The sequence below is a fragment of the Pseudocercospora fijiensis genome, assembly GCF_000340215.1.
Source record: "Pseudocercospora fijiensis CIRAD86 unplaced genomic scaffold MYCFIscaffold_2, whole genome shotgun sequence".
NCBI lineage: Eukaryota > Fungi > Ascomycota > Dothideomycetes > Mycosphaerellales > Mycosphaerellaceae > Pseudocercospora > Pseudocercospora fijiensis.
The window spans coordinates 1,672,177-1,698,975 of NW_006921533.1; the positions used below are offsets into that span (position 1 = coordinate 1,672,177).

At 51.8% G+C, this 26,799-nt stretch overlaps 11 protein-coding genes across 11 annotated transcripts; 7 read left to right on the top strand and 4 right to left on the bottom strand.

Annotated features, from left to right (window-relative positions):
• Nucleotides 1-268: 268 nt before the first annotated feature.
• MYCFIDRAFT_59761 (uncharacterized protein) lies at nt 269-1,410 on the top strand. Its single transcript, XM_007924455.1, has 6 exons — nt 269-300; nt 351-390; nt 449-478; nt 550-607; nt 661-729; nt 780-1,410. The coding sequence occupies exons 2-6, from the start codon at nt 366-368 to the stop codon at nt 1,357-1,359; spliced, it is 762 nt and encodes a 253-aa protein (XP_007922646.1). The 5' UTR covers nt 269-300; nt 351-365; the 3' UTR covers nt 1,360-1,410.
• Nucleotides 1,411-1,763: 353 nt separating this feature from the next.
• MYCFIDRAFT_82658 (uncharacterized protein) lies at nt 1,764-3,917 on the top strand (the record flags this gene model as incomplete). Its single annotated transcript, XM_007924675.1, has 3 exons — nt 1,764-1,832; nt 1,924-2,485; nt 2,599-3,917. 3 exons carry the CDS (start codon nt 1,764-1,766, stop codon nt 3,915-3,917), a joined length of 1,950 nt encoding a protein of 649 aa, XP_007922866.1.
• A 39-nt stretch (nt 3,918-3,956) lies between these two features.
• MYCFIDRAFT_171503 (uncharacterized protein) lies at nt 3,957-4,257 on the bottom strand (the record flags this gene model as incomplete). The annotated part of the gene is made up of 4 exons (XM_007924971.1): nt 3,957-3,980; nt 4,012-4,046; nt 4,071-4,085; nt 4,116-4,257. 4 exons carry the CDS (start codon nt 4,255-4,257, stop codon nt 3,957-3,959), a joined length of 216 nt encoding a protein of 71 aa, XP_007923162.1.
• Nucleotides 4,258-4,317: 60 nt separating this feature from the next.
• MYCFIDRAFT_171504 (uncharacterized protein) lies at nt 4,318-6,825 on the top strand (the record flags this gene model as incomplete). Its single annotated transcript, XM_007924972.1, has 15 exons — nt 4,318-4,416; nt 4,439-4,528; nt 4,558-4,566; nt 4,593-4,623; nt 4,655-4,680; nt 4,708-4,789; nt 4,819-5,284; nt 5,322-5,486; nt 5,526-5,671; nt 5,720-5,896; nt 5,958-6,050; nt 6,096-6,343; nt 6,372-6,516; nt 6,544-6,559; nt 6,585-6,825. 15 exons carry the CDS (start codon nt 4,318-4,320, stop codon nt 6,823-6,825), a joined length of 2,034 nt encoding a protein of 677 aa, XP_007923163.1.
• A 2,626-nt stretch (nt 6,826-9,451) lies between these two features.
• Nucleotides 9,452-10,460, top strand: MYCFIDRAFT_210278 (uncharacterized protein). Its single transcript, XM_007924973.1, has one exon. It carries the CDS (start codon nt 9,482-9,484, stop codon nt 10,346-10,348), a length of 867 nt encoding a protein of 288 aa, XP_007923164.1. The 5' UTR covers nt 9,452-9,481; the 3' UTR covers nt 10,349-10,460.
• A 441-nt stretch (nt 10,461-10,901) lies between these two features.
• MYCFIDRAFT_41178 (uncharacterized protein) lies at nt 10,902-12,535 on the top strand (the record flags this gene model as incomplete). Its single annotated transcript, XM_007924274.1, has 2 exons — nt 10,902-11,041; nt 11,182-12,535. 2 exons carry the CDS (start codon nt 10,902-10,904, stop codon nt 12,533-12,535), a joined length of 1,494 nt encoding a protein of 497 aa, XP_007922465.1.
• Nucleotides 12,536-13,139: 604 nt separating this feature from the next.
• MYCFIDRAFT_186161 (uncharacterized protein) lies at nt 13,140-13,917 on the top strand (the record flags this gene model as incomplete). The annotated part of the gene is made up of 2 exons (XM_007924974.1): nt 13,140-13,779; nt 13,835-13,917. The coding sequence occupies 2 exons, from the start codon at nt 13,140-13,142 to the stop codon at nt 13,915-13,917; spliced, it is 723 nt and encodes a 240-aa protein (XP_007923165.1).
• A 41-nt stretch (nt 13,918-13,958) lies between these two features.
• Nucleotides 13,959-16,947, bottom strand: MYCFIDRAFT_171507 (uncharacterized protein; the record flags this gene model as incomplete). The annotated part of the gene is made up of 11 exons (XM_007924975.1): nt 13,959-14,023; nt 14,060-14,066; nt 14,109-14,133; nt 14,166-14,282; nt 14,334-14,608; nt 14,635-14,770; nt 14,799-14,823; nt 14,851-14,882; nt 14,906-15,917; nt 15,953-15,990; nt 16,028-16,947. The coding sequence occupies 11 exons, from the start codon at nt 16,945-16,947 to the stop codon at nt 13,959-13,961; spliced, it is 2,652 nt and encodes an 883-aa protein (XP_007923166.1).
• Nucleotides 16,948-16,972: 25 nt separating this feature from the next.
• On the top strand, nt 16,973-18,787 carry MYCFIDRAFT_171508 (uncharacterized protein; the record flags this gene model as incomplete). The annotated part of the gene is made up of 5 exons (XM_007924976.1): nt 16,973-17,087; nt 17,150-17,249; nt 17,290-18,592; nt 18,630-18,686; nt 18,713-18,787. 5 exons carry the CDS (start codon nt 16,973-16,975, stop codon nt 18,785-18,787), a joined length of 1,650 nt encoding a protein of 549 aa, XP_007923167.1.
• Nucleotides 18,779-20,184, bottom strand: MYCFIDRAFT_150663 (uncharacterized protein). The gene is made up of 2 exons (XM_007924977.1): nt 19,949-20,184; nt 18,779-19,897 (listed from the first exon to the last, which is right to left on the bottom strand). The coding sequence occupies exons 1-2, from the start codon at nt 19,949-19,951 to the stop codon at nt 18,833-18,835; spliced, it is 1,068 nt and encodes a 355-aa protein (XP_007923168.1). The 5' UTR covers nt 19,952-20,184; the 3' UTR covers nt 18,779-18,832.
• Nucleotides 20,185-20,417: 233 nt separating this feature from the next.
• MYCFIDRAFT_72354 (glycosyltransferase family 39 protein) lies at nt 20,418-22,960 on the bottom strand (the record flags this gene model as incomplete). The annotated part of the gene is made up of 3 exons (XM_007924543.1): nt 20,418-21,246; nt 21,299-22,742; nt 22,823-22,960. 3 exons carry the CDS (start codon nt 22,958-22,960, stop codon nt 20,603-20,605), a joined length of 2,226 nt encoding a protein of 741 aa, XP_007922734.1. The 3' UTR covers nt 20,418-20,602.
• Between the last annotated feature and the right edge of the window lie 3,839 nt (nt 22,961-26,799).

Here is a 26,799-nt window from a genome sequence, read left to right on the forward strand (position 1 = left end):
GTTCTGATCACGCCGAGCGTCGGCATCTATCGGCTTGAGATAATAGTTTGTTCAACAGTCAAAAGGTTGCATACTAATTGTTGGTAGAATAGAATAGGAGACGAATATAGAGGGAGGCTGAAATTGAAGCTCCGCTCAACCCTGATTGCGTCACCCGGGGTAGCGGTTGCCGATGACATTGAGCTTGAGCAATTCATCTAAGCTCTCTCACAACACTTGTGCCATCTAATGAATCTCTTAGCAGGCTTAGCAGCAGCTGGACAGACTTTGAGAAAGCCGGTCGTATCAGCACTTCTTGCAGTGAGTTTTGCATTTCTGCTTTGGACGTTCCTAGCTGAAAAGAGGGTCAGCAACAAACACGAAAGATGCACATCGAAAGCATACCCATGTGTAAGATTGAAAACCCATCAAGGTGTCATTGACCGTTGCTAAGATATGATTCCTGTAGGGGAGGGGAGCGGCAATAACTACGCCTACCGTATGTCCTTCAAGCTGCAGCATGTGATCAAAGTGCCCTGGTGCTTAATGCTGACAACTCCACCAATGCAGTCGTCACCGATGACAAGACAAAGGACGCTGTGATCATCGACCCTGCAAATCCACCCGAGTAAGTACTGGCCCGACAGACAATGGTATTGGATACGTCACTGACCGTCGAAGGGTACTGCCAGCATTGAAGAAGGCAACGGACAGCGGCATCAATCTCAAGCACATAATCAACACTCACCAGTGGGTTTGTTTTGCCCAACAGCTGATGCGTATCACTGACGCGGTCATAGCCACCATGACCACGCAGGAGGCAATGCCGAGATCCTCAAGACGTATCCACTTCCAATCATTGGTGGTAAGGATTGCGCAAAGGTGACCAAAACGCCAGGCCATGGCGAAACTTTCACAATTGGCGAAGGCATCAAGGTGAAAGCTCTCCACACGCCATGCCACACTCAGGACAGCATATGCTACCTCTTTGAAGACGGCAACGATCGAGCTGTATTCACCGGCGACACTCTCTTCATCGGTGGCTGCGGACGATTTTTCGAGGGCACGCCTCAAGAGATGGACACAGCTCTCAACAAGACACTGGCTGCGCTTCCTGACGACACCAAGGTCTTTCCTGGTCACGAATACACGAAAGGCAATGTCAAATTCGGTGTTCAGGTCATTCAATCGGACCCGATCAAGAAGCTCGAGGCTTTTGCAAACTCGAACAAGCAGACTCAGGGCAAGTTCACAATTGGAGACGAGAAGCAATTCAATGTCTTCATGAGACTAGATGACCCGGAGGTGCAGAAGTATACGGGAAAGACGGATCGAGTGGAAGTAATGGCAGCCCTGCGGGAGGCGAAGAACAAGATGTAAAAGTAAAGAAAGATATCTATTTGCGAAGGCGAAAATGATTCCCTTCCCATGACTCCTGGTTCTTACCATCTCTTGACTCAAATATGCGGTCCCCTGGTACGGAACTGCGGTCTCATGTAGTGGCTCAAGTACAGTAATAATAGAGTCGTCGATCTAGCGTGCCCCACGAACAGTCATGACCATGATGACTGTTGCCCCACACAGCCCATCACCAGACATTAGAATAAAGCACCAGGTTCGACTGATATCTTTCCAAATCATTTGACTGCATCACAGTGCCTTGTCTTTCAGCGCCAGCAGAACTACTATGATCACACGAATACGAAACTGAGCGTGCAGATTCGAGATCGGACTGCGTAGCGGCAAAAGAGATTGCAACAGCGACATCCACAATCCAGACCAAGATGGCGACAAGACAGGAACGATATAAGCAGGCGCCTCAGACAGCGCAGGAGAGACGCGCTGGCGAGTCAGTATGTCAATGTCAATATGCAGACCGATCCTCCAGACAACTGTGATGAAGGGAAAGTAATTTCATCTCTTCATACTGACGTGGTGCCACAGGCATTGAGTGACTTCGCCGACTACGTTCAGCAACAGCAAGCACTACGAAAACCTCCAGGCCCAGCAGGTACTAGCACGCTACCAGCGAATGGCGCTTCAAAGCACGAACACGCCGAACTCGACATTCTCGATACCCTAGACCTCGCAGATGACAAACCGAAAGTCAAGATCAAGCATCTATTTCTTGATGAAGGCGATACCAAGGATGAAAGTACTCAGCAGCTACAGGAGATTTTTAGCACACGTCTAGAGGAGGGCCATGGAGAGTGCCTATTCGATATCGGGTTGGAGGACAATGGCGATAGCCAGTTGTTGACCGAGCCAGAGTGGGAAGCTGCTCTGGCGCGGATACAGGGCATCCTCGAACGGCTAAAAGCAGACTGGAAGATTCTCATGACCAAGAACGTACCGAATAGCACAGTCGACGTCGGAGCCGACAAAAAAGAGCGAGGATGCGTGGGCAAACTCATGGCCAGACGGCGGCCGGAGAGCGTGGACGATACCATTGAGACACGAATAGCGGTTGTCGGCAACGTAGATGCTGGAAAGAGTACTTTGCTGGGTAAGGACTTTGACGCCGCGAGACAACAAAAGCTGCGGCCTCCATATCGCAGACCACAGCTCTATTTCGGCAATTCTACTTGGAGTAACATAGACTTGGCTGACAGCACGCAGGTGTACTCGTGAAAGGCGGTCTAGATGACGGACGTGGAAAGGCGCGAGTTAACCTCTTCCGCCACAAGCACGAGATGGAAACTGGGCGAACATCAAGCGTGGGCATGGAAATCATGGGCTTCGACACCAAGGGAGAGGTCGTGGTTTCTGGCGTGCCTGGCAGGAAGCTGAGCTGGGAAGAGATCGGAAAACGCAGTGCGAAAGTCATCTCCTTCACCGACTTGGCTGGCCACGAACGATATCTACGAACCACGGTCTTCGGGCTGCTCTCTAGCGAGCCGAATTACTGCCTCCTGATGGTCGCGGCCAACAATGGCCTTATCGGAATGTCGAAAGAGCACCTGGGTATCGCTCTCGCCCTGAATGTGCCCGTCATGGTGGTCATTACTAAAATCGATATCTGTCCGCCCCAGATCCTTCAGCAAACCTTGACTCAGATTACGAAAATCTTGAAGTCTCCAGGAGCTCGAAAAATTCCTATATTCATCAAGACCAGGGAGGAATGCATCAATACGGCGACGCAATTCGTCAGTCAGCGAATATGTCCAATCTTCCAGGTCTCCAATGTCACCGGCGAGAGCCTGGATCTAGTCCGCGAGTTCTTGAATATTCTACCTCACCACGGCAAGTACGATGTGGACGCGCCATTTGAGTTCCATGTCAACGATACGTTCTCGGTTCCCTTCGTCGGAACTGTCGTTAGTGGAGTCATTAAATCCGGCATCATCCATACCGGAGACACCGTTATGATCGGGCCAGACAGTCTCGGCCAATTCACTACGACCACTGTTCGTTCCATCGAGCGAAAGCGTATTGGAGTTCCAGCTGCGACCGCAGGCCAGAGCGCTTCTTTCGCGCTCAGGCGAGTCAAGAGGAAGGACGTCCGCAAAGGCATGGTGGTCCTCCTCAACAAATCGGAGACAAATCCAAATTTCGAGGCTCCGAAACCGACAGTATATCGCGAGTTCGTGGCAGAAGTCTTGATCTTGTCCCATGCGACGACCATTCGGACGAAGTATCAAGCCATGCTTCACGTAGGCCCAATCAGCCAGACATGCGCAATCATCGATATTGACAGAGCATATATTCGAACTGGAGACCGGGCGACTGTAGCCTTCCGTTTTGTTCAGAGGCCTGAATTCCTGGCTGCAGGTGACCGAATATTGTTTCGAGAGGGTAGGACGAAAGGTCTAGGTATCGTCAAGCAAGTCGGCTACGATCCTTCTAAGCCCCTCAATCCGGAGACTGCCAAGGATCGAGAACTGAGTGCCGTCGATGAGGAGAAGCAGAGGCCAGCTACGATCAAAGCTGCGACATGAGCTAGATGAAATATGATGCAATGAGTAGTAGCAGGTTGGCTAAACAGCACAGCCTGAGCAGGTCTACCCGTGCAGGGCCATCAAGAAATCAAACATTGATCAGCTCCATGTTGACTCCGATCTCAACCCCTTGCTGTCATTCTCATAGTCCACGTTTACTTTTGTTCTCTCACCTTCAACAGCACGTCGGGATGTCACCAGTTCCGCCTGAATATGCCTGAACAGCTCTATTCGCAAGCTCAACGGCTGGTAACGTTGTTTCAAAAGTCATACGAGGCCCGAATGTCATCTCGAAAGCTTTCAAGGATTCCCAAGCCTTCATTCCTGAAGCGGACTTCATCAACACTCCTGCACTTCTGCTATTCTCTACATTATTAATATCCAGCAGAGGTTTTATCACATGCCAGCAGCATCGACTGTCGGCCTGCTTCGCTTCCTTTGCGACCTCTCATCAATACATCTTCCGGATGATCCGACTTTTTTGATGCCAGCCTCGCACGTCACTCCTGCAATGTCCTGAGACCTTCCGCCGCGGAGCGGCTTTTAGCTGCATCTCACCTGATCAAGACCGTTCATCCACTTTCACCGACTTCGATATGCCTACAGATACCGTGCACAGGCACGCTTGTCATGCTCCAAGATCAAGATAGTGGATACCAATGGCTAGGACACTAGCAAATGTTGTGCCGCGTGGCGCTTCTGTTGCGTGCGCGTCATACAAGCAAGAGCCTCGTCAGTCGACGACATAAGTGTGTATGGGCATGTCACCATGTGCTGTGCACCTTGTCAGTACTACGCCTGCCTTTTGGCTCTTGAGGAAATCGGAAGGCGAGTCAGTCTTTTCTGGCCTATTGCTTTCCAAGTCGCCATTCGTCGGGCCAATTCACATCAGTGGGATTAGAACCAGCAGTATCCCAAGTCATTATCCTCCTCTTCGTTCCCATGGCGTCCACAACTACAACAGCATCACCAGCTGCAACTTCGAGCTTCTCGGTCGACATTGGAAGCGGAATATCCATCAGCACTGCGGAAATCGTTGGACTCGGAGTAGCAGTCACTGTTGCTATTATCATCTTCGTCATCGCGCTCCTCGTGCTATTCTGGGGATGCAGCTGTAGAAGGAAGAGGAATCGACGATCTCTCATTCTCTACGACGATGAGAAAGGCACATACCCTGGTCATATTTCCTCTGCAACCACCTCGGAAATCAGCCAACTACCACCCTCGTACCACCCACCAAGCCGACCGCTTTCGACAGATGAATTTGATGAGAAGCCGCTGCCGCCATCGTATGGACTTGAAAAGAGAACCTCGTCGACGGAGAAGGTCAGAAGTAGTATGCTTGAAAGAGCATCGAGCTCCCGATCGTGGCTTACTCGGGGTTCGAGCGATTCGGGACTGCAGTGAGGGAGAGTTAGGAGTCAGCATATTGAAGTCACATTTTAACGAGACCACGAATGTCATAAGGGAATGCGAACTTTCCCACCTTTTCGCAGCTTCCTCTTTCCCTACCTTTTCCCTGTCCTCATGGTCTTGGCGCTCGGTGAGAGCACTTGCAGATGATACGAGGTTTGCTGACCACAGCTCCACAGGCTGAAATCTTCTGAGACAGTTCACCACCTTCAACACGAAAAACACTAACGGATCTGTGGACGCACGCCACGTGGATCCCTCTCGATGCTGGTGGATCGTCTTCTGCCAAGTTGCATGGTATTCAATGCCAACGGCCGCAAGGGATCATATGATCAAACTTAGTCCCTCCGGAGTTTGAATACAGTAACCCAGTGGTGGAACAATACGAGCTACTGCATGGATTGGACATTCGACTTCTTTTGACATTGCAAAGATGGTAGTAACGGCATGCAGGGATGAAATCCCTCGCTGGGAACAGGAAGCAAACCTTTGCATGTACTCGGAGACCTTCGATACGGGAGAGAGAAACGACTGGTTTGTCCGGATTGGTAAGGAAGTCTCAATGAGTGATCTCGTTATCAAGTTGCCGTCCTAAGAAGCTTCCGACCATCCGGTAGATACGTTGAGCTGGAAGACCCTGCCAGCTAAGATGTATAATGGAAATCGGCAGAGACATCTTCAAAACCAAGCCAGGCAGACTAGGAACACTGATGAAGCGCTGTCCGGACGAGCCTCTCAAAGATGCTGAACTCGACTAACTGGCAGCCAAACATGGCCTCGGGCGCTGGAATTTTTATGGAGCAGTATATGGACCTCCTCTGATCCAAGAAGCTATGCTCGGAGTCATCAAGAATTCATTCCTCCAAGTTCCTGGTTCGAAGTTTCACTTCCCTCAAGATGTTCCAAATAACATTGTCGCGCAAGTGCGCTATAACACGCTGCAAAGAATCCCATCAATTAGCGGGCTGACCTGGGTAGACTGGATAAGATCTCGAAAACATGATCTCGTGGGTGTGAATGATTGATGACCACCTATAAAAGCTCCCTAACGGCTCGCATGGCGAATTTTCGCCAATCGCTCCAGTCGCCGGCAAAGACGCTAAGAAGCAATACGTGACACGTCGCCTCAACAATAAATACGGCTTCGATTTCATCGGCACTTTCATCGTCGGGACGAGATCGAGAAGTGGAGGGTGCCGTTGCCGAATCAAAGGCTCGCAACGATGGATGTAGCATTGTGGCACAAGGATTGAGCATTCTCCTTTCTCGTCGCCCCCCATCCTCTCCCTCGTGTTGTTGGTGTAGGACCTGTGGGACAGCCTCGGCCCTCGCATGCTCCGGCTCTGGCATTCACCGGGCCCTTATTCAGATAGAAGGGGAGACTTTTACTCCTTCGGCGTTCAAACTACTGCAGTCTTTCCAAGGGCTCTGCGAAGATGCCGGCATGGGACTGAGGTATGATGTTACCCTCTCATTGTCAAATTTAAGGTCTTGATGAAAACAGTAATTCCCCTACTTTATTAAAATGTAATAGTATCGAACTTACCTTGCAATGCCCCTGGACTCTAAACCGAGCCCCAGCTATATAGCCGACCGAGCCCCAGCATGACCCGAACTTTTGATTTAGGATTTCAGCATACAATGGCTTCATGTGACGCGTAAGCTCAGTCACATGGTGGCACGTGACTTCTTGGCAGGAGAAGGATTTTCACACTGTATTTTAGACCATAGAATAAGCAGAACATAGGCAATCAACGAAGCCATATTGAACCGCTGGCAAGGCAGTATTACGTAAGTAATCCACTGCGCTGTGCGTGATACTTCACTCTATACAACGCCTCGAATAATACTCCTCTCTATCTATAGAAGCAAGGAGCGACGTGCCGGCGCAGGAGGCTTGCCCTCCAAAGCGTCGCGGGCACTTGAGCGGGCCGCAGGGCCAACGTTGCTGTCCTCGCTGTGAGCGAGGTTTTGAAGGTCTTTAACGTAGATTGATGAGACATTGATTGGTCGCTGGGGCTCGGCTTAGCATCGAGGTGCAATGCCTGGCTACAATAACAGCAGCCGTCGGATCATTGGGTGCATCGCTTTCAGACTTGCGGTATATTCCAAACTTAGCTCTTCGGGGAAATGAAGCGTTTTAGCGTGGTCAACCGCAGATTTCTCTGAATGAAGCAACCCAACATGTGGCACCTCGCCACTTCCCCGAGCCCCAGCTACCCGCCCGAGCCCCAGTAATACAGTGGATTATGGAATCCGCTGTTCCTAACAAAATCGCGTAGGGAAGCGATTTCCGGATCCCCGCAACCACCACCGACCGGGCAACCACTTCTATACTGCTGCCAGCTATGAAGCCAAAGGTTGTTAGCAAATCAGTGGTATAGCAAAATTCAAGGTGTTGTTGGCTGCTATCTAATGTACTCAGGTCCAAGCGGATTACGACCTGCAGCCTTGTAACCACGTGATGCTATATATGCTAGCTCATATTGGTCCCTCATTTGCTGACTAGCCTGCTGCTGCATATGATACTGCTGCTGAGTGAACTGATAGTGCTGTTGTTGCAGCACCTGGTAGTGAAGTGGCCGTCCTGTTGGCTGTGTAATGGTGTTGCTTCGAGGCGCGACTTCGAGGCGCGACTTCCTAGGTAACGCGCTCCGCGCTACCAACCAAGAATGGATATAATATATAATATATAATAGGTGGAAACAGCACGTAATCTCATTCAGGCCGATTCTATATTGGTATATCTACTGGGGCTCGGGCGGGTAGCTGGGGCTCGGGGAAGTGGCGAGGACATGTGGCATAGGTGAATAGGGGCAGATGCCGGACGTTGAATAGGTTTGGCAAGGGCACGGCTGAGATATCATCGCAATGATTCTGCCTTTGTGGAGCGCTAGGCGAGCATCGAGTGTAGGTCTTTTACCAACAAATCCTCGCTAACATCCTGAGACACCGACTTCTGCAACAAAAATTTCAGTCAGACGGCATCATCATGCGCTCGCTACTTCACGCGTTGGCGGCAGTGGTCGTGTCCATTGGCTGCGTTCGTGCAGATGTAAGTCTTCAGAATTTGCAATCGAATTGGTCGTAGTCCCGTTGACTTGAATGCAAAGTACTGCACACCCAGTACTCCAACACTCATCCTCGGCGGCAATGGCGGCTGCTACGACTCAAAGGGGAATCTGAAAGCATACTGCGACTCTTCGTAAGTTGATCATGTCCTTGATCAGCGTTGAATCAGCCTGACATGCGCAGTGGGGCCTGCTCTAAAAACGGCGCGTCATGCAGTGTCTACGCAGCCATTCCATTCCCCGCAGCCAAATGTCATTAGGGATGGAAATCCAGAATCCGCAGAATCGGTAGAGCTAGTGGCAGTGCTGTGTCGCCTTCGAAATGGGTGGATTTGCGGTATAGCGACGGTTTAATAGCCAGAAGGTCAATTACCCTGTTTTGCCTCTTCGATCTACTGCTACATCCTACCGTATACATTACTTCTACAACCACTTGCGGGCCACTGCGGGCCGTAATGCGGACACAGCGGAAGCTATACTTTCCTCCGTGTGAACCAAAATCTCTAGTTGTGGCGACTGAGTTGCACAGCAAGGGGTGCATGGTCTTCATGCTCAGAATACCCTTCGCTTCGTCAGTTCATGGCCAAGCTTGATAGTTCTCGTATGGTAGCAAGGCCAGCACTTAGCATTCTCATTCCGCTACGCAGATGCTCATAGCGTATAATAGTCGTGCATAGCTGCTGTTAATCATTTGGGAAGCACAAGAGGGTATATTGTTTCAATTGCGGCGATCGACACCAGCAACGTAAGCCTCATGTGTAGCGGAAGTAGTTGGATCTCCACCGCGGTTGTTGGCTTTGCAAATCTTTGATCTTCTAGTCTCTTCTTCGATCTGCTGTCGGCAGTATGGTTGTTGTATGCAGCAGGGGTCCGTTCCATATGTTTGGTACGACCGATTTACCGCAGCCCTCCGCACTTCTGCGACTTTGACGTCAGCATTTACTCGTTCCATACGATCATAGCACCTACCATTTCACTGGAAAGACACGAGTTTTCAAATTTGCAGCGTTGCAAGCAGGAGTCCGTATTGCGACAATGTCTCCAAGCAAAGAATCAGGTGCCTTGAAAGAGCTGTTCCAGATGATCTCCGCTCAATTCCCTCCGGATAACAATCCAGCTCTGGAGCGAGCGGTCTACGACCAAGTCCATCAGGCTGCATCCGAAGCTCCAGGTGTAAGCTACGAGAGTACCGTAGTTGCCGGTCGACCTGCAATATGGATTAGGCCCGAAGGCGCGTCCCCAAAACATGCGATGCTTTACATGCACGGAGGTGGCTACTCTTATGGCTCAACGCAGAGTCATCGAAAACTGTCGGCGCATCTGGCCAAGGCTTGCAACACTCCTGCTTTGTCAATTGACTATCGTTTGGCTCCAGAACATCCATATCCGGCACCACTGGATGACTGCGTCAACGCGTACAAGTATCTGCTCGATCAAGGAATCCCCGCCGAAAATATCGCAGTTGCTGGAGACAGCTGCGGCGGCTGCCTCTCGGCGACTGTTCCTTTAGCAGCGATTCAAAGAGGGCTACCCGTTCCCGGCGCATCGATTTCAATGTCGCCGCTGTACGATCAGACTGCCTCTGGCTCAACATACGACTCAAATGAAGAGAATGATGCCCTGAGTACCAAGCCTTCCCTGAACAAGCTGGCAGAGCGGTTTACGGCCGGCAACAAGGCCCTGAGAAAGGATCCTCTGATCAGTCCGCTGCTTGCCCCAGATGTGAGCGGCCTCCCGCCGACTTGGATCTCTGCCGCTGGGTATGATATGCTACTTTGCGATGCACAAGCTTTTGCGGAGAAATTGCAGAAGGCCGGAGTTGAGGTTGTGCTGAAGGTGCACGACCAGCAGCAGCATGTATTCGAATTCATGGCGGGGAAAGCTCCAGAAGCGGATACGAGTATTCGAGATATCGGGACATGGACGAGGGAGAAGATCGGTTCGTGAGGTATGAATGGAGATGGTGGTGCAGTTGCAAGCGTTGAGCGGACGTTGTACTTCTGGGAGTGCTGAAAGTCGCTTCGGTCCTCTCTATACGTCAATTATCCACTGTATCCTGTACTCTTGTGTCTGCAGCTCCCAGCGCCATTGTGCGTCCAAACGTGCCTCTTCACAATCTTCTCCGTTACGCAACCAGAGGTGAGCAAGTCTGTGCCGCGTCGGTCGGAGGAAGTTCTCGTTGAGGGTGTTCTTGCTTTTCGTGAAGAGTCGCAGAGCTCTTCAAGGAGCGAGCTCTATCGGATCATAGCTCCAGCTCCAGCAGACTCGGAGCACAGAAGCGTGAGAGACACATGCATGTGCTGAACGCGCGTGCTCCTTTCCAACCACAACGAAACCATCGGCATCAGCTCCGCCACTCCATGATTGGACATGCGGCTTTGAGACACAGGTCACGTCACCACCCGCCTGCGTCCTTTCTTCTGTTGACACCGGCATCCTTTTCTCTCACGCCTCAACATGCGTCTCGGTCTCTTGACCGATTGTGCTCGGTTGCGAAGACATGGCATCGGAATCTGACACGACACCGGAAGGCCAGGCAGTCGCCAAATTCGCACAGGGAGATCCCGAGAATCCTAGAGCATGGCCGGCATGGAGGAAATGGACAATTGTTGCGAGCGTCGGCTTGGTCGATCTGACGGTGTCAGTATATCTATCTTGCAATGCATGACGACGACGGATGGGAGCTGCTACGGTCGTGGTGTTGAGCATGGCAGTTCGGCCTTGGCACTCGCACGCGGCAGCATTGGCCGTGGAAATAATCGCTGACAGCACGGTACTAGATCGTTTGGAGCTTCTGGTTACTCACCTGCTAGTGCAGACTTCTGTCAGGATTTCGGAATTGGCCATGAGACAGGACAGTTGGGCCTCTCTTTATACGTCCTCGGCCTCGCGTTGGGACCCATGTTCATTGCTCCTCTGAGCGAGTACTACGGCAGAACAGCACTATATCTGATACCCTATGGCATATTCTTGCTCTTCTTAGCCGGCACTGCCCTTGTGCACAACCTTGTCGGCTTCATGATCCTTCGACTTCTATCGGGCACCTTCGCCAGTGTCACGATTGCCAACTTTGGAGGCACCATTGCCGATCTATTCGAAAGAGATCAAGTCGGCCCAGCCATGAATATATTCCTGTGGGCTGCAGTAGGAGGGAGTCCTATTGGATTCTTCTTGATGTCTCTGGTAGCCGAGCATCATGACTGGAGAACTGTGTTCTGGGCTTTGCTTGGCATATGTGCTTTCTGCTGGCTGCAACTGCTGGTGGTATTAGTGCCGTTCCATAACGAGACTAGGCATTCTGTCCTCATTCGAAGAAGAGCGAGACGAGAGAACAAGGTCATTGCAGCAGATGCTCAGGCCAGATCGCTCAACCAGCTTTTTACCGTGACCATCTGGCGAGCATTCAGATTCCTGTCAACCGAAACCATCGTTATTTTCGGAGCACTTTATAATGGCTTTCTGTATGGTCTGTCATTCATGTTCAATAGCGCCTTCGGCCTCGTCTTCGGCAAAGAAGGCTACGGATTCAACACACTCGGTGTCGGATGCTGCTTCTTAGGCCTGGTCGTCGGAATCAGCTTGGGGCCTGTCGTTGGTGTCTGGCAGGAGCAGTATTATCAGCGTCGGGTTCATGGTGATAACAAGCTATCGGAAGACTCAGAGGCGACCGCTTTGCTGAACGACGGCACGAGCAAGCCTAAACACATTCCGGAGGCAAGAGTGCAACTCGGGAAGGTTGCTGCTATACTGTTGCCGGTGAGTCTATTCTGGTTCGCCTGGACATCACCGCCCGAGTATAATATTCATTACATGGTTCCTGTTCTTGCGACGGTTCTCTTCGGTTTCAGCTTCTTCACGCTAATATTCATGGTCGCGATCTACTCTGAGGAGAGCTATATGGTGTATTCTGCATCAGCACTGGCTGGCATTGGGCTTGCGAGAAACATCGCTGGCGCGGTCTTTCCGCTGTTTGGAAGCCGCATGTTCTCTGAACTCGGCTACAACTGGGCTGGCACGATCGTTGCTTGCATTGCCTGCCTCCTGGCCCCCATCCCATTCGTTCTTGAGCGGTACGGCCCTCAGCTACGAGCCAGAAGTCCGTTTGCTTTTGAGCACATGGACGATGATGATTGAAAGATCAGCGTGGTCACGCTCCATTTACAGCCTTTGCCCTGATCACAGGAACTCTGCGGCAATGAAAGAGTGGCTACATCTCAGCAATTCTGTGGGAAAGGCTACATCTCAAGCAATCTGCGCGCTCCATGCTCGATGCTGACGACTATATGACTGTCTACGATGTGTCGACACCACGCGCCGGGTGTAACGGATTTGCGTATAGCGGCGCGATTCCCCAACGCTGGCCAGATGGTGTGTTGATGGCAAATGAGCTGTTTGATTTGCGTGTCATTTTGGCGTCTGCGTATTCGATTGTTTGGTGAGCAAGGAAATGGAATTTGAATCAATGAAGTTGGCACAGCCAGCCAGCCATCTTTTCATGCTTTCCCAGAAACTCAGAAGCTTTGGCTACGCCTTCCTCGATCTTGATTTTAGAGTTCAGCCTTCCCTGATCCGCCATGGACAGCGTCATCTCGCCGCCAAGATGTTTGCTTCCGCGGCGCGAACAATTTCTTTGCTGTCGCCGTCCTCCACTGCAAGGTCAGCACAATTTGACCAGATCTTTCGTGCTGCGGAGGACACAATCCCACGAATGTCCAAAATGGCAGAAACGGTGATCAACATGGCCGTCAACAACGCCTCTCAAGCATCGCGACATCTGGCGCAAGAGGCGACCAATCCATATTATCCGATTGGCAGCTACATAGCTGGTTACGCAGCGAACGAATCGTCCGTTCCAGCTCTACTGGGCGTGTTCTTCGGAGCGTGCACAGTACTGTTCACATCGACATATCTGCTGGTGAAACGAATCCAGCCAGATTTGAGCACGAATGAGATTCTCGCGATTCTCTGGTTCGTGCTCTCGGGAAGCATCCACATCTTCTTCGAAGGATATTACGCCACGAATTATGCTACACTGGCATCGAAACAGACTCTCATCGGGCAGATGTGGAAGGAGTACGCGTTTTCCGACAGTCGATATCTCACCAGTAACAGCTTTGTGCTGTGTGTGGAAACGATTACGGCAGTCTTCTGGGGCCCTGGATGCCTGCTGCTGGCAGCGCTTGTGGTGCAAAGATCGCCATGGAGATATCCTTTGCAGATGTTAGTCAGTATGGGTCAATTCTATGGAGATGCCCTGTACTACGCTACAAGCTTTTTCGATCATTGGCTCTACGGAACTGTGTACTACAGGCCTGAGCCATTCTATTTCTGGTTTTACTTCGTCCTCATGAACTTCTTCTGGATCTTGATACCAGGCAGTAAGTACATGCATGGGCGGGCGACTTTGGTGATCTTGACTGACCTTTTATGCAGTGTTGATCTGGCAGAGTGCATCGAAAGCAGCTTCAGTCATTGCGACAGTGAACAAACTCGAAGCAGCAAAGAAGGCTCGATAGTCTCGACACAAAGCGTACTTCATAATAGATACAGCACATGCTCAGAAAGCTGATGCATGCAGAGAGACACGATAGAAGTCGACAGACTCGGCTAAGACCTGAATAACTAATGTGATATCAACGCCCTAATTAGACCTTCCACCGTTCTCCTATAATTTCATCAAATGACCAGGCTCTCTAAGACAGCTAACGTCCTGCGAGCCACAACGAGAACCTCTATAAGAGAAGCACCCCATCGCAATCCTCACCGATCATTCTCCACAACCTCCGTCAACTCATCCATCCTCGCCCCAAACTCCCTCCAAGAAGCCCTCACAACCGCCTTCGCCGCAGCCGCAATGCTCTCACTCCTCTCTACACGCTCTCTAAGCTTCAAATTCACATCCCGTTCCTTATAAAGTTCCCTTTCCGCATACTCTCTTTCCTCCCCCAAAATCTGAATCTCGCGACGATCGTTCATCGCATCGACATCGAGCCTCGCGAGTCTCTTCTGCAGCTCTGAAATTCTTTCTTTCTCCTCCAAAATTTGCCTATTGAGTTCTGCTTTCAGTTTGTCGAAAATTTCGTCGGCGGATCGCCATGATGTGGGTCGGGTTGTATTTTGGGGTTCTGTGTGATGGATTTTAGTTATGATCGGAAGATGGGAGTTGATATTACGACGTACTTTCGATAGAATAGCCGGGTCCGGGTTCTGGGTCTTGTCGCTTTCGCTTGAACGCTGACGGTCTTGGGATGTCGCCTCTCATTGTGTCTGACCTTGCGTCGCTCAAGTGTTCTTGGTTCATGTCTCTGAGATACTGTTTTGTACATGTGGAGTGTGAAAAATATGAGGACGCCAAGAAGACCGTGCGTTCTTCATGTGAAACATTCGACCACTGAACGTACAGTGGTTGGTAGAACTGCTTACTCATCGCATCTAGCGAGGACGACCACCTAAGTCTCCATCAAAACACGATGAATGCCGCCTCATGCCTCCTCATGCATGAACTCGGAATGCTTCGAGTCCCAAATCGTTTCTCTGACCGTAAACGCCACTTCACCATCGAATTCATCATCATCCGAGTCCTCCTTATCGCTATCCCACTCCTCATCCTGCTTCGGCTTTAGGACATCGAAAGCAATCTCCATATCCTGCGGTCCATTCTTGATCCAAACCAATGCTCGGACCTCCCAGAATTTCTCGCCATCATCCTTTACTACTTGGAACCCCTTGTTCCTGATATCCTTCAACTCGATTGGAAGATCTACCGAAGCCCAGTGATGGACACCTGCGCGGAATTTGCACTCGTCGTCATTGTTTGCATCCTCCTTTTCTTCGAGTTTCCTCGCCGCCATGTAGTCCTTAAGCTTGGCGGTCAGGTAGACTAGCTCCGCCGTAATCCTTGGCTTCGCCATGGGAATCGTATAGACCTGTGAGACTTTCTTCCGTACCACCTGGCCTGGAAGGAGCTTCTGGCCCTTCTGGACAATGATCCTAAGCCGATCATCGACAACCTCAGTCTCTGGATGAAATGGATCGTTTCTGACCCATTGCTTAGTGATGATCTCATCTTCTTCCCAATCTCCATCTTCGTATGAGTCACGGTGAAGATTTGGGTCAAAGGGCTGTCGTTCGAGCAATGCATAGCCAAACTGAGATGGCAGGACTGGCGCTCGTATGCTATCATACCGCAGCAGCCCGCCAACCGCGACGGGGTAGCAGTCGGAGATGTCAGTGATATTCGGGCGAACAACGTCGATGCCTGCGGGCTCGTACTTGTTACGCAGTTTCATCATCAGATGGCTGTTCTTGGCAAAGCCGCCAGTGATCTCGATGACGCGAGGCTTGCGCGTGTCAATGTGCCTGTCGAGCCTCTTCGTGACCTTCGCTATGACTTGGTCCAGAGCACTATGGATCTGCCTTGCATCTAATTGAAAGCTTTTGTATCTGTAATCGAAAGGCAGAAATGTTAGCGGGTGTTCAGGAAGCTCCGAGAAAAGCTTTCGATACAAGTGGTTGTCTTATGCTTGCATCGCATGGATTCGCTCAGATGACCGAAGGAGGTGAAGTTTCTCGACTTCATACTGTACTTACTTGCCTTTAAGACCTCGAATGAGACCTGTTCCAAACTCTTCATTTCCGGCGAATTCCTTCTTGACTCGCTCAATAGCTTGCAGAGCTCTGCGATCGAAGTCCCGCTCAGTGACTCCGAGATAGTCCGCGGTGTCGACGCGCCATTCCGCGCCCTCCTGCTTCTTGAGCATTTCGTAGAGCAGGATATCGACTTGCAAGGACCCACAGATGTCTCCAGTCGAGTGCTCAATGGTGACAAGTTTGCTCTTCGTATCGAGATCCTCATCCAGTTCGTAGGCGGCAAAGTCGCCGGTGCCACAGCCAAGATCGGCGACCAAAATACTGTCACCTTTCTTCAGCGGTTTGTCTAGTCGCTCTCTTTTCTGGGACCACTTGTTGACTTGAAACGATAGGGCGCATTGTTGCTCATAGGCGAGCACCACGAATTTCAGTCCGGCATTCTTTGCAGCAGTCTGTATGCGTCTTCTTGCCTTTGGGCTCCAGATCTGCGGAACCGTTATTCTTACCCGCATTTCGCGGATCATACGCTTGAAGACGGGCTCGCCATAGTGGGTTTTCTCTCCGCATTTCAGAAGAGCCTCTCTGATGTGCTTCATAATAGCTCTGATATGTTCAGTAGTCAGATCGTCTAGTGTCCTGTTTCCGGGGATATCATCAAGGATGGCCTGGATCTTCTTCCTATGCTCTTCAGTCTCTGGACCTTCGTAGAAACCCAGCTTGTGGTGGCTAATAATCTTGTTCGAAAGCTTGCGATCTTTGTTTGCCATAGCCTCGAGCTCGAAGCCCTCCTTGAAATCATCGCCAACCCACGTTGCTATCACAGGCACCTCGTGAGCACGATCTGCGATCATGAGCGGAGTCTCCGGAGGAATGCGTTCTTCATCTTTGTAGATGGCGTAAGCAGCCACCCATTTCGAGGTTCCCAAGTCGAGAACGCATTCGATATGGAATACCATCTTGGTTGACGTGTTGGTGAATTGTATGTGCGAGATGGAGCGAGCAGAGAGAACCTTAGTCGACAGGTCAGCTTTACTACGTCCAAGTGAGCTTTACAACGTCCGTGCGGGTGAGAATGAGCAATGTCAAACCGGGAAATGTGATAGGTAACTTCAAGCGAAAGTGAGCTCGGCTTCCCTAGTATCTCTGCTGCGACTGCAGCAAAATTTTCCTCACTTCGGCCCATAACCTCACCTAGGCAGTGCTTTCCACAATTGCAACGCGATCTCCACTTTCTGACCAGCGACACCAACTACTCGGTGTCGACAGACGATAAGAGCTTTGGCAGAATCCGTACGCAGCCGAAAGATGGCGAAGGAGGGAGAAGATTACGTTGTCCCAGACGTCGGAGAAACGATTCGCGCCATCATTGACCAGCGAAAAGGGCTCGTCGACGCCAAGGCCCAGACTGCATTCTTCCGGAAGATTTTCAAAGACAATAATCCTGACCTCCCGGGGGATGCTGCAACGAGGGGCTACAAGAAATTCCGAGACAAATTGCGAAATGTGGTTCAAGCCAAATGCCCGCCGCGCTTTAAGAGGGAAAAGATCCGGCTCAAGCCTCCACAAGTCGACGACTTATTCAGGCGTGGTGGCACCATCTTCTCCAAGGAGTACCAAGAGGAGCTCGGCATCGACTCTAAGAACGAATCAGCCGAAGAAGAAGAGACAGAAGACGAGGAAGAATCTGAAGAGGACGCAGAGCCAACTCAAGCAGCATCACGGAAGCGCAAAGCAAGCAGCGATGGCACCCAGGCTGAAAAGAGAAGCAGGCCTGTACCCAAGATCGCGCCGGTTCATGCGCCAGCCAGACCATCTGAGATCGTCCCAGCAGCGGACCAGAACTGCGTCACGATGTATATGGACCGCATTAAGCACGAAGTCGAGACCGCAACGCTAGAGTACTTTCAGGAGCATGGAATCGATGCCGAAGCTCAATCCGAGTTTGTGCTCAAGCCCGACCAAGAGCTAGAGTCGTTGTACAGGCTACTTTTTGGTGAGGAATGGCAGATGCATGTCGCCGACCTCCCCGACCGAGGTGTTCTTGTTCGACAGGATTATCTCGTCATGGGCCTCATCGGCGCTGCTATCCACAAAGACGTCCTGCGTGCAACTCTGCCATGGGATGTGGAGGCCAAGTTTCATGATGCTCTTGGTGCCGATGAGAGATATATGGCTACGGTTGTGGACGACTTGGGACATACGCTAGAGAGCGTATTGAAGTACACAGCTGGCAAGCAGATCTTGGATGAGGAATTTCAGAACACACAGGTTGCGCAGCATGCAAAATCGTTGGTCGGCACGCTTGCCTTGGCGCTTCAACCGCACCTACGTCGCTTGACCAGACAGGAGAGGATGGCCGGAGCTGGGAGGCCACTGCAGGCTCAGCGTTGGTATCGGCATATTGAAAGGGCATACAAGGCTGCAATTATCATCAAGCAGCTTACCTCATCGTCGGAGCTAGGGCCATTTGGATTCGCCTTCGTGAAGCACGGCGTCGCTTTGGGGGAGGAACGCCATGCATCGCTCTTTGAGGTGGAGAACGCTCGCAGTGTGCTTCACTTCGTGGTATCAGGTGTTGTCCGAAAGCCGCGAGACGAGAAAGTGTGGTACTATCGTACGGTGGTGATCCCAGCACCAGCTGCAGCAGATGCTCTCCGAAGCGCCGCTAGCATCTCATCGGGCTGAAACACGAGCAGTCAACGAAGGCGCGCCCATTTCAAGATTTCAGCAAATGAAGCCGATCGTTGGGCGGATACGTTGCTGAAGCTCTCTCGGCAGGAGAGCCGGCCACAGTAAACCTTTTGTACATTAAGTATAGCTCTGCTGTACAATACCTACACTCTACACCCACTCGACAGGCTTCTTCAAAACCTGCACCAATCTGTCCTCCCTACTTCCCCTCTCCGGCTCATGCTGATACTGCCACCTCGCCGTCAGAGGCAAACTCATCAAAATACTCTCAACCCTTGCCCCGGGAGTATTCAGCCCAAAAGCGGTACCTCTGTCATGCACCAAATTGAACTCCACATACCGTCCCCGCCTCAACTGCTGCCACTGCTTCTCTTTCTCGGTAAACGGCAGATCCTTCCGCTTCTGAATAATAGGCAGGTAAGAAGGCAAGAAAGCATTCAAACAAGTCTGACAGAACGCGAACAAGCTTTCTTGATCCTTCTCCGTCTCATCCAAATCGTCGAAGAAAATCCCGCCAACCCCTCTCGTCTCGTTCCGATGTTTCACGAAGAAGTACTCATCGCACCACTTCTTGAATCTAGGATAGTAGTTCTTGTCGTGAGAATCACAGGCCTCCTTAATCGTGCGATGGAAATGTATAGCATCCTCATCAAAGAGGTAAGAAGGCGTCAAATCCGTACCACCTCCAAACCACCAGGCATTAGTCGAGCCATCAGAATTCGCAGTCTCGAAGTACCGGTAATTCAAATGTACGGTCGGAGCCATTGGATTCTTTGGATGGAGGACCAGACTCAGTCCCGCAGCGAAGAATTCCAGACTCTCAACGTCCGGATCTAATGCCTTGTGATTGACTCGCATTTTCGATATCGCGGCTCGTGGTAGCGTGCCGTATACCACACTGATATTCACGCCGGCCTTTTCGAAGACATTGCCATCTTGCAGGACGCAGGAGATTCCACCTCCGCCATTGGGCCTTTCCCATTCGTCTATGTGGAATTTTTGCCCGTCGAGAGCTTCTAGTGCTCGTACAATCTCTTGCTGTTTTTGTTTAATGAATTGTTCCATTCGTAGACGCATTGGTGAGTTTTGGGTGACGCCGGATTCGCGTTTGGCAAGAACATCTCGTTCGGCAATTGAAGGACTTTCGAGGTGTTGCCCGGACTTAGGCTGTTGCGCATCTTGAGGAGGTGGCGCAAGGCCTTTATCTGCTGTGGCCTACGTTGACTGTGAGCTTTACTTCGAATCGCATAAAGCCATGGCTTGTACCATAGAGTAGATGAGGCTGCCAATGAACACGATGCCCACTGCTATCCGTGTCTTTGGCGCCCATACTGTGATCTTCTGATGTTCTCCGGGGGCTGCTGCTGTGTCTCTGCCACCACTGACATATCTTCGCGATGATGGAGCTATATTCTGTCGCAAAGCACTGCGGGATACGGGAGAGCGTTGCGACTTCGTGCAGGACCTCAATGCTGCCTCAACGAGAGGCGTTCTGATCGGATTCATCGGTAGTATCTACCAAGCCGTCGTGAAGGGATGATCTCTCAAAGTATTTTTGAAACCACGAAAGGTCAGCAGGATGGGAACCTTGAAGTGTGGAGAGATCATCGGAGCTCCAAAGTCTTGGCAGCCTGTTCCTGGCTAACTAATCTCGCCGAGGCTCAACACTCGCGGAAATGCTCAATCATTCCACGCTCACAACAACAGTGTTGTAAGCAGAGTCGCTAATCTATATCATTTGAGACTGATGAGAAATTTTGCTGCATGTTACATAGTACATCTCGCGCTGTTTTTCGCTGATCCCAGACGCCTGATGCAATGCCACGCCATGTGCCGCCCCAAGGAGATCGACCGTTCCTCATACCATCTTCCCACTCCCGTCTAAAAAGAAACTGAGACTCGTGCTGTAGCAACGAAAATCTAATCCGACATTCTCCATTTCGGGAGCCACTTCAGGTGCTTCCATTGTTGATTAGATCCAACCATACCGAAGCATAAGGCTCGGAACAGCCAGAACATGAAGATGACGACTCCGTAGAGCGCCGTGTAGAGACCCCATTCCACCGGCTTCGGTAATCTGCTCGTACACCAGTCTATGCAGAAGCCGAATGTCAGGATTGCGAAGTAGAGTGCTGGGTAGTAGTGGTGCACGTAAGTCACACGTGCCATAGCAACGAATGGCAGGTAGTGAAGGAACCAGCCAATCACGGGGTATATGCCAGCGTACTGGAATTGATCGATGTCCTTCCATGTGAGTTCGTCGAAGCCTCGCTGCCAGCGAATGGCATACCACGCGAACATGCCGATGAAGAAGAAGAGCGACGCCGTTGATGCCCAGTAGACGAACGGGTTGCCAAGCAGGTAGTACTTGACGTTCTTGTCGTCCCAACCGCACATGCGGAGACCGACGTTGAGAAGTGGCCACTGCCATGGCGCCGAAGCGAGATCGTCTTGTTTGTCTGGGTCAGGCACAAGCGCATTGTTCGAGGTCATCATGGCGACGTTGAGGTGGATGAAGTCGCGGAAGAAAGGCGATTTGTATGACCCAGGATCGCCAGCGGGGACTGAATATGCCATTAGTAAACCCAAACCATATGGTAGGAGATGTGCACTTACGCTTCTCGTTCCAATGTGACTCAACATTCCAGTGCGTGAACTTATCGCGAGGCCTGTTCTCCTTGACACAACTCGTCTCAATCTGCTTAAAACCCCACTGAGGAAGATTGACGTTTCCAGCGCGCAGGTAACAGCCAAGATCCTTGTGTTTGAGACGGAAAGAAGTGGTAAGTGTTCGGACTTTGGACCAATCGCGCGAAGCAGCATCATCGACCACCTCAACGATCCAGTGGTCCTTGGTGTCGCCAATGGTCACATTTCCATAACAGGAAACTTCATAGTCAGCCTTGGTGACGGGAGCTGCAACTTGGTGAGAGTGGAGGTTGCGGCCGGTTTGAGCGTGTATCAAACGGATCACATCGCCGTTGCCAACGTATTTGATGGGAGCTTCGGGGTTGAACTCTGGCTCATTGCGATTTGGATAGAAGAACCAGTCGTTGTTGGCGTCTTTGTGGTGGTAGCAGGTGATTTGCTGCTGGCCCGATCCTTCTGGATAGGTCTGGACGTGCGAGTGGAGAAGTCCTCCACCGTAGCCCATGTTCTTCAAAGTAGCGCGCGATCCGAATGCCACTTCCAGAGGGCTGTCTTTGCCCACTGCGGTCCCCTTAAGATTCGCCTGGAAGAGAGAAGACATCTGCGCGTCGCCGGGTCCGCTGTTCTCGAGAATCAAAAAGTGCATCCAGAATGAGAACATGTAGACGATCATGGGAATAACCATCAGTCCGACCACGCGGAATGCAACGTGTGCTCCGAGCTCAAATTTGGGCATCTTAAGGTCGCCAAATTTGTTCCAGAGATCTTCGATGGTGTAGAGTCCTACCAGCGCAGTGCCAAACATACCAACCCACTTGACACTGCACACGCAACCGATAGAGATACCAGTCATGAACAGCCAGAAGCCCCACGATGGAGAAAATGGATCATGTCTCTGGTTGTGGAACTTGGCCCAGGTGAAGACGGTGGTGAAGGTGAAGAACAGAAGCATGCTGTCCAGCAGGATGAATCTGCTGATGGTCGTGTAGCTGTTCTCAAACAGCACCATCAAGGTCACCAACCACACCGTCGATCTTCTGAAGTGCAGCTCTTTCGCAGTAAAGTAGGCCAGCGGGATGCAGAGAGCACCGAAAGCTGCGTTGAAAACGCGCATGAATTGGTAGTCCACATCCTCTGGATATGCCTCTCCGCTCTTGAACTCGAATGAACCATTGTATCCTGCGAGATAGCCTGATAGGCCGACAAGCATCTTTCCGAGCGGCGGGTGTACATCGAAGTAGAACTCGCGCTTGAGATAGTGTGATCCGAACTTGCCGAAATGTGCCTCGTCCCAGGTGACCATGTTGGAGAGGCCAATCTTCCACATGCGCGTGAAGAAGGCCAGTGCGGTGAAGATGATGGGTGCAATCACGAATTCATACTCGTCGAGGGTGTGGAGGAAGGAGTTGGTCTGTTCGAGGCATGTCAGTATTAGCAGGTGGCTTAAGCATGGGATTTCATCTTCTCATGCTGCGGGCAAGCGGTACGCACCTTCTGCTTGGTCTTTTCGTCGAGCTGCTTGTCGAGCTTGGCGGGCACGAAGGTGCCGTTGGGCTGGCCATAGCCTACGTTTCGTCTTCTGAGGTCGCCGGCGTCAATGCCTGTGGTGGTGGCATTCGGCGTCGCCATACTGGGCGAGTGCAGACGCTGTGAATGCCTTGCTGTGATGCTGGAAAAGCGTTTGCAGGCGCAAGGATGGGCCGTGTCCGCGAAGGCTGTCTAGCTGGGCAGCCTTACTCGAGGCCAGGCCAGGCCCCTCGAACTGCTGGAAACTGGTTTAGGGAGCGAAGGTGAGATGTGAAGCGAGCGAGCGAAATTATTAGCGGACGCTTGCAAGCATCCGATGCGAAGGCAAGGTCGATGCAAATGTCGTTGACGGCGCCTCTGTGGCCAGCGTGCCTGCTGTCGGTGTATTCGACAGCTGTAAAGAGCAGCAATGCAAAGTGTAGGAGACGTACGCGGCTTCGCAGCTTGCAAGGGATTCGGCGGCGCTTGATCTGCTCTAGCGCCGCCCTTTTCTCGTGTTCTGTTTCAGCTCAACCAAGCAAACTGCAAAGACACGTTGACTTTTCGCTGCGCTAACTGCTGAGTGCTGGTAAGTTGTCGCAAGAAATGCGTGTCGGTCGCGATCGGCCTCAGGTCCGCGATATCAATGGCAGATGTTCACACCGACAAGGATGCGCGAGGCAAGAAAGTTCCAGATCGTGACAATCGCGACAGGGCTGCGTGTATGAATGGGCCGTGCACGACTCAAGCATGTGACACTTTACAACAGCGGCTAGCAGCGCTTCGCACAGCGCACACAGTTACTGCCCCTATCTGCAGACCTGTATCCACTACGATCCTACGTTGCCGAGAAGCATTGAAGCACGAAAGATATGTCATCCAAAAAAGGGTCATTCACTAGCAATCTGTCCAATGGGGTAAGAGTCGGGGGGTATCTCATGCAATTCCAAGCTCCATGCCGTAAATTCATCCAATCCATCATATTCCAACATCACTCTATTAGTGAAGGTCCGGCCGAACAATCTTCTGTGGCCTGACACACGCAGCTGAATATCCTCCTCTCAGCCAGCCCTACATCCATCGTCCTGTGCTGTGACTGATGTCCATGCGCTCGTTACAAGTCGTAATCGTCATAAACCAAGGCAAGCTGCCAGAGCAAGCCATGCTGAAATCCTCCAAAGCTATGAACGCCATGCTTGTGTAAATGAAAAGGGTCGCGGTCCAGTCTGATTCAAATGCGATGCGAGATAATGAGGAAATTTCTGAGCCAGGCTCCAGTCGAGAATTATTTGGTTGCTTCTTCCAAACGTCCTTGGAACCATTTCTCGTTAAACCAACCAACATTGTTGAAAGCCTCCCACAACCTGCTGGCCTTGTTGACGTCAATGCTCGTACACGCTTGCGCAGATGTCTTGTTGAACTCCTTGTTCTCTTTGAAATGCTCAAGGCGTGCTTCGAAGATACGGCGCTTGCTCATCAGGTATTGTGCACATTTGAGTCGCAGTGTGCTTGCGAGCTTGAACTCTTCGGGATGCAGATGTTCTCGATCGGGATCTTCGTCCAAGTTCAGGCGGTGCCCATTGGTCCAAGCGGCGTTCAACTCCCGGCCATTGAGGGAACTAGCCGGCGGCGCATAGTCGGGAATGGCCTGCCAGTTGAGGTCTTTGCCGTTAACATTCTTAGAAGGCGGAGCGCGAGTGCGTGGCTTGGGCTGTGAGGCCGGTGGGAGTGCTCCAGCTGACACATCGGGGGTCGATGCCTGTCGACGATGACGCTTGGCTGGTGACTCGCTCTGGATTACAGGCAATGAGTCATCGCCATTGGCCTTTGGTGGCGGAATTCGTGCCACTTTTGACTTCGGTGTCGTTGCCGTGACTGCGGGTTTCTCGATGCGAGTTCTACCCAGAGATGAGAGTAGCTGGTTTGTGTAGAAGTCCCGACGACCAGCGCGACTTGCACTTGGAGGTGGTAGTTTTCGCGCCTCTCGTGCTTCCTTCTGTAGACGTTCTCGCTTCGCATTCTGCGCCCCGATGTAGTTGACGTAGTCCATGCCGTAAGTACTGAGGAGTTCGACTGGTCCAATGGGTCTGGTGTTCGTTTGCCGGGCTTTGGTCTCGCTTGGAGTGACAACGACAGCAGGTGCGTCTGGAAGTTCTTCAAGGTGGACTACCGGACTGTTGCCAGAAGGTGGTGTTGTTGGGAATGAGCTCGCCTCGCTGGCAGGGCTACTATCCCGTGATCGCCACTGATGCACGCCTTGCTCGAACAACGGCTTGTCTGCATTTATAGCGTGCTCATTCTTGCTGTCCGGGTACAGCACTGGGTCGTTTTGCGAGAAGGCGCCTTCTGTTGTCGGAAACGATCTGAATTCTGGCGATGCTGGCGGAGAGGCCGTCTGAACTGGCGCTAGAGGGGCGATGCTCTGTGTGAAACTGTCCACGGTCGACTCCTCAGGCGTCAACAATTGTGGTATCGGCAGGGTCTTGGGTTTATTGGGCTCTTGTCCTGGTTGCGACAACTCCATAGTCATCAGATCTTTGCGTCGCGTTGCGATAGTACAGTAGCGGTGGTGAGTCTCGAGATGTGGAAGAGTGGCGGATGTCAGACTTATAGCGAGGCAGTGGGTGGCGAAGGGCGGTCGCGATTGGTGTTGTCTGCCTTGGCTTATGGAGATGTCGTCCGTCTAAATCCGTGTGCGTGGAATTGCGTCGAAGCGTAATACGAGGTCGGGGGGCAGTTATAGTTAAAGAATGGAGGGAGATTGTCCTCAGATTAGTAGCTGTGGAATAGAATATTCCTTGGTATTATGACTGTTCGCGCTAGGCTGCTGAGTAGCAGTGGCACAGTATTGGGCGAGACAGAAGGAGTGTTTGGTGGAGGGTTGGAGGTTGAAACAGCAGGCTGCAGGCTGCAGCGCTGATGACAGCAGTGTGATGATCGACTTACACGGGCGGACAAACCTGAGCAGGCCAGGCAGGGAGGGACTCAGACAGGTCAGTGGCAATGGAGGAAGGGCCTCCATTGGGAGTGCGCATGGCAGGAGTCAGGCTCTGCGACAAGGCGCTGCGCTGACAGTTGCAGGCCCGCTCGGAACTGGGTAGAGAATGGGCGAACGTTCGTGGGCTGGCAAATCAGCAGCGCGCAAGTGACGCGCAAATGTGACCGGTGTTGGCGCATTGGGTAGGGAGCTCTCCAGCTGGCAGAGGGCCTTGTGATGGGTGACTCATTGCAGCAAAAACAAGAGTGGTCAGGACGAGGACGGAGAGCCTTCCTGTCAGGTTCCCCACGCTCGCTCGCTCGCCACATCCACATTGGCATTGGCATTGGCATTGGCATCCCGAGTGGCGGGTGACGGCGCTGCCGATGATTCCACGACTCTGATACATATGTACAGTACATCTCTGCCATGACCGCTCAGCACTCGCAGTCGCCATCGTCGGCGCGTGGCAGGCGTGGACAATGGGCAGTGGGCGTTACGTCCAGCTCACCTCACAGGTCATCTGTTTGCGTGATCGACTGGCTCCCAAGGGCGAGGCACACCCACAGGAGCATCTAGTCACCGGTGCGCAGCAGGCGTCCGCACGACAGCTCGCAAAGGTGCTCGCTTACGAGCGGCATTACAGCTCCCTCCTTTGTCCCATCGCGCCCTCGTTGCTCGAGCCATCGCTGAGCATCCATCTCTGAATGCCGCACCACCAGCCGAATGGCTCCAAAGGTACAGTACCTCCGCGCGGGTTCTTCGCTTGCCATGGATGATGTTCCAGCTGAGGGTACCATCAGCATTGACAAGCCTGCCCTTGTGACAGCCATTGATGATCAGGCGCTCCGAGGCACCGGCACTGCGCAGTTGGCATGTGAATGCCCCGTTGTGTCCACGCGCACCGATCATGCTGCCCAATGCGCTCGAGATGTTTCAAGCATGCATGGCCGCTGGCCGTCTTCAGCAGCTGTTGCGTTGGCTC

Coding starts and splice junctions, on each gene's coding strand:
- MYCFIDRAFT_210278 (XM_007924973.1), top strand. CDS start 9,482: ATGATCTCCGCTCAATTCCCTCCGGATAACAATCCAGCTCTGGAGCGA.
- MYCFIDRAFT_59761 (XM_007924455.1), top strand. CDS start 366: ATGCACATCGAAAGCATACCCATGT. Junction 391..448: donor CATCGAAAGCATACCCATGT/GTAAGATTGAAA, acceptor TGATTCCTGTAG/GGGAGGGGAGCGGCAATAAC. Junction 608..660: donor GACCCTGCAAATCCACCCGA/GTAAGTACTGGC, acceptor TGACCGTCGAAG/GGTACTGCCAGCATTGAAGA.